This window comes from Entelurus aequoreus, linkage group LG14, assembly GCF_033978785.1.
Source record: "Entelurus aequoreus isolate RoL-2023_Sb linkage group LG14, RoL_Eaeq_v1.1, whole genome shotgun sequence".
NCBI lineage: Eukaryota > Metazoa > Chordata > Actinopteri > Syngnathiformes > Syngnathidae > Entelurus > Entelurus aequoreus.
In genome coordinates, this window is record NC_084744.1 from 49,090,371 (window position 1) to 49,095,370 (window position 5,000).

The following is a 5,000-nucleotide window of genomic DNA, read 5'->3' on the forward strand; positions in this document are numbered from 1 at the left end:
ATCCCGCCTTCCTTTTCTGTCTGGCTATTGGTGGTTTGCATTGTCCCGTAAGTTTATTCATTTGCGCTCACCTTAAATATCACATTCCAAATACAACATGTCCAATATTTAACATGGAAGCGTATCTTGTCTGCAGCGTCTCACCAGCGGACTGGGAGTTGTGTGGATTCTCGGCAGAGAGGTGTACGCGCGCGGCTACTCAACAGGAGGTCAGACCGCTCGTCTTGTGTCGTTTAGTAGCGTGAAGTAATGCCATCCTTCTCCATCAGATCCTGAAAAAAGAGTACAGGGAGCATTCGGGACCGTGGCGATGCTCGGATTGATTCTGAGTACCGCCAATGTGGGGCGCCACATGTTGGGCTGGACGGGACCATGCGTCGGGCCTTGGCGCCAGACGGCCTGTTGTTAAGAGGACCGTTATTGTACCGAGAGCCCTATTTTTGGCAGCGTGCATACGTCAAGTGATCAGACCGGTTCTTCAAGTGGGATTAATGGAGAGCGGTGGCTCCACCCGCATGGCTGTCTGTGCTGCTCACTAATTTTGACATGATTAAAAAGAAATACTAAGACAGAAACCCGGCGTTATTTGTGCTTATCAGACTGGGAATAGTTTCCAAGCAATAAAATGCATGCACTGCAAAAACTGAAATCTAAGTAAGATTAAATATCTCAAATAAGGGTGATATTTGCTTATTTTCTGTCTGATAAGATCATTCTTCTCGCTAAGCAGATTTTATGTTAGAGTGTTTTACTTGTTTTTTGGTCCTAAATGATCTCAGTAAGATATTACAGCTTGTTGCTGAGATTTTATGACCTGTATTGAGTAAAACATGCTTGAAACTAGAATATCAACTGTTGCAAAGCTGTGTCATCAACACTCTCAAGTATAAAACTACTTTTTTAAAGTAATAATTTCTTACTTCAAGCATGAAAAAAAAAATCATGATGCAGAGCGCATATCATTATGTCAAGATAATGGCACTAGCATTTACTTAATTTAAGAATATTTTTCAACATATTGAGCAAAAAGGTCAATTTTTTTTTTCTACCAAGAAAAGTGCACTTGTTTTTAGTGAGAATATACTTATTTTAAGGTATTTTTGGGTTCATTGAGGTTAGCTAATTAGGGACCGATTCCCTTTGGGACAGAGGACCCTATTGTATTTCTAGCGTTTTTTTTGTTGTTGTTTAAAAAAAAAAAAAGAAAAAAAAAAAAGTATTTCTAGCGTTTTATTATTATTATACCACCGCCTCTTTGAGCTGTAATTTGACCCCCTTAACATGCTTCAAAACTCACCAAATTGGGCACACACATCAGGACTGGCGAAAATTGCGATCTAATCAAAAAACCAAACCCCAAAACTCAAAATTGCGCTCTAGCGCCCCCTAAGAAGAAAACAGACAAAACTGCCTGTAACTTCCAGTAGGAATGTCGTAGAGACATGAAACAAAAACCTCTATGTAGGTCTCACTTAGACCTAGATTTAATTCACTGACAACCCCCAGCAAAAATCAACAGGAAGTTTGCAATTCCCCCTTCAAAACAAAAGATGGATCAAAACAGTCACTTTTTTTTAAACATTATCTCCTCTGAGCGCGTTTGTCGTGTCGGCTTCAAATTAGCACATGAGAGAGATTGAACCCTTCTGATTAAAAGTTGATGAAAGAGTTTTAATTACTGCTCAGGTTTTGATTTTATGAGCCCTCAAAGAACCGCTGCGCTGATGCTGCTGCGCTGCTGCCGTCTCAAGATGGCCGCTTAAAAGCAGGAAGCACCAGCGTGACCACACAATGCAGAGAAGGTAGGTACTGTGCGGGTACAGATATGTTGACTGGGTGAAAGAAAGAAGCACCAGTGTGACCCCAGGATGCAGGGAAGGTAGGTAATGTGCAGGTAAAGATATGTTGAATGGGTAAAGGCAGAAAGCACCAGCGTGACCACACTATGCAGAGAAGGTAGGTAATGTGCAGGTAAAGATATGTTGAATGGGTAAAGCGGTCCCGTCCATCGCTGCTTGCAGCTTTAATTTGACTTGTTTTGGAAAGTCTTGACAAGCCGAATTTTCTTGTTCTATTGGCAGATAATTTTGCTTAGTTCAAATAAAATACCCCTCATTTTTGTTTGTTTTTTTCTTGTTTTTGAACACTGACTTTTTGCAGTGTGTCCTCTGCAGTGGGCGATTGTGTGGATATCTTTCCCCCAAAACGTGCAACTCTGCCCCAAGGACAAATGTCCAGGACACTGCATTGTTCCTAGGAGCATATATGCAAGTGTTTAAAAAGGGTGCAGTTTTTTATTAACAGTTTTTTCTGCTAATGTTCAAAGTCCACATTGCAAGTCTGAACAGGTCATTTATTTACCCAACCAAACCCAACAGTTTACAGACAAAATCACCACTCCCTAATGACAAAGCAATGTGCTTTAAGGTGCAGCTTGGTTGTGATATGTCATGCATTTCATTGCTTAAACCAATAGGGGGCAGCATTAGAGCTTTTTTGTGTATTAAAAGGCTTCATAAAAGGCACTACATACACTATATTGCCAAAAGTATTTGGCCACCCATCCAAATGATCAGAATCAGGTGTCTTAATCACTTGGCCCGGCCACAGGTGTATGAAATCAAGCACTTAGGCATGGAGACTGTTTCTACAAACATTTGTGAAAGAATGGGCCGCTCTCAGTGATTTCCAGCGTGGAACGGTCATAGGATGCCACCTGTGCAACAAATCCAGTCGTGAAATTTCCTCGCTCCTGAATATTCCAAAGTCAACTGTCGGCTTTATTATAAGAAAATGGAAGAGTTTGGGAACAACAGCAACTCAGCCACAAAGTGGTAAGCCATATAAACTGACAGAGAGGGGTCAGCGGATGCTGAAGCGCATAGTGCAAAGACTTTCTGCACAGTCAGTTGCTACAGAGCTCCAAATGTCTTGTGACCTTCCAATTAGCCCACGTACAGTACGCAGAGAGCTTCATGGAATGGGTTTCCATGGCCGAGCAGCTGCATCTAAGCCATACATCAACAAGTCCAATGCGAAGCGTTGGATGCAGTGGTGTAAAGCATGTCGCCACTGGACTCTAGAGCAGTGGAGACGTGTTCTCTGGAGGGATGAATCACGCTTTTCCATCTGGCAATCTGATGGACGAGTCTGGGTTTGGAGGTTGCCAGGAGAACGCTACATTACGGACTGCATTGTGCCGAGTGTGAAATTTGGTGGAGGAGGGATTATGATGTGGGGTTGTTTTTCTGTAGTTGATCTTGGCCCCTAAGTTCCAGTGAAAGGAACTTTGAATGCTCCAGGATACCAAAACATTTTGGACAATTCCATGTTCCCAACCTTGTGGGAACAGTTTGGAGTGGGCCCCTTCCTCTTCCAACATGACTGTGCACCAGTGCACAAAGCAAGGTCCATAAAGACATGGATGACAGAGTCTGGTGTGGATGAAATTGACTGGCCTGCACAGAGTCCTGACCTGAACCCGATAGAACACCTTTGGGATGAATTAGAACGGAGACTGAGAACCAGGCCTTTTCCACCAACATCAGCGTCTGACCTCACCAATGTGCTTTTGGAAGAATGGTCGAAAGTTCCTAAAAATGTAGACATCCTTCCCAGAAGAGTTGAAGCTGTAATAGCTGCAAAAGGTGGACTGACATTATATTGAACCCTATGGGTTAGGAATGGGATGGCACTTCAAGTTCATATGTGAGTCAAGGCAGGTGGCCAAATACTTTTGGCAATATAGTGTATATGCATTGCACACAGAAACAAATCTATGTTTAACAACATTTTCAACAAATATATTTGTGTCCCTCTATTATCAAACAGGATTATTACAATTTAGCAGACTAATATTAATCACTTTTGGATCTTAAGTAACAACACAACAACTTATTTGTTGAAAGTGGCTTAGACTTAGATTTAGACAAACTTTATTGATCCACAAGGGAAATTGTTACACACAGTAGCTCAGTTTCAAAAGATGGAAAGGGTAAGGATGGAAAGGATTATGCAGGTATTAAGTAGACTAAAAAAATTACCATAGTTGCAATATAACATATATGTAATATTTATATATTATAAATACAGCATATAATATATACTGATATATTATATGCACCTACACCACTGACCACAGTATCCGACAGGGAGCTCCCAAGTCGCAAAAACTGGGGCCTGTAAGACGAGGCTTACAAGAAAGCCCTGGTTTTTATACCATTTAACTTGTTTATTTTGATGCATGGCTTGGCGTAATGATACAAATACATATGAAACAGATTGTTCAATCATTTATTTTTTCAGCGCAAAGCTAACATGAAAATAAATTCAGAAACATTTGGATCATTAAAAATAAAGAAAATGACTATATATTTATTTCTAGTGCAAAATGACATAACTAACATGAAAACGAATGAATACAATTGTTGATCATCAAAAATAAAGAAAATGACTACGAGGCATTTTTCTGGGAAAAAAGACATACTCAATATAAAAATAAATGACTTAATACAAATTTAGATCTAAAATAACGAACGATAATATATGTATATGTCAGATGTTCATAATTAACAATTATGTCATCATGATGTGTTCAAAGTGGTTTTGTAAAATGTGTTATTAGCGGGTATTTTAATAAGTACAAAAAAGATAACCAATAATACATAATTTACATAATGATACTCTGACTTGTTTAAGGCCTACTGAAACCCACTACTACCGACCACGCAGTCTGATAGTTTATATATCAATGATGAAATCTTGCCAATACTTATAAAGTGCAATTTTAAATTTCCCGCGAAACTTCCGGTTGAAAACGTCTATGTATGATGACGTTTGCGCGTGACGTCAATCGTTGAAACGGAAATTTTCGGACACCATTGTATCCAATACAAAAAGCTCGGTTTTCATCGCAAAATTCCACAGTATTCTGGACATCTGTGTTGGTGAATCTTTTGCAATTTGTTTAATGAACAATGAAGACTGCAAAGAAGAAAGCT

The 5,000-nt window shown here is 39.8% G+C and overlaps 1 protein-coding gene across 1 annotated transcript in view; it reads left to right on the top strand.

Moving 5' to 3' along the window:
* The window catches only part of LOC133665424 (glutathione S-transferase 3, mitochondrial-like), a 10,480-nt gene extending 9,873 nt beyond the window's left edge, over positions 1-607 (top strand). Inside the window, exons 4-6 of the mRNA XM_062070711.1 lie at positions 1-47; positions 137-209; positions 270-607. The exon at positions 1-47 is cut by the window's left edge and continues 11 nt beyond it. Of these exons, the coding sequence (XP_061926695.1) occupies positions 1-47; positions 137-209; positions 270-409 (260 nt within the window). The 3' untranslated portion in view covers positions 410-607. The remainder of the gene's footprint in view (positions 48-136; positions 210-269) is intronic.
* The last annotated feature ends 4,393 nt before the right edge of the window (positions 608-5,000 follow it).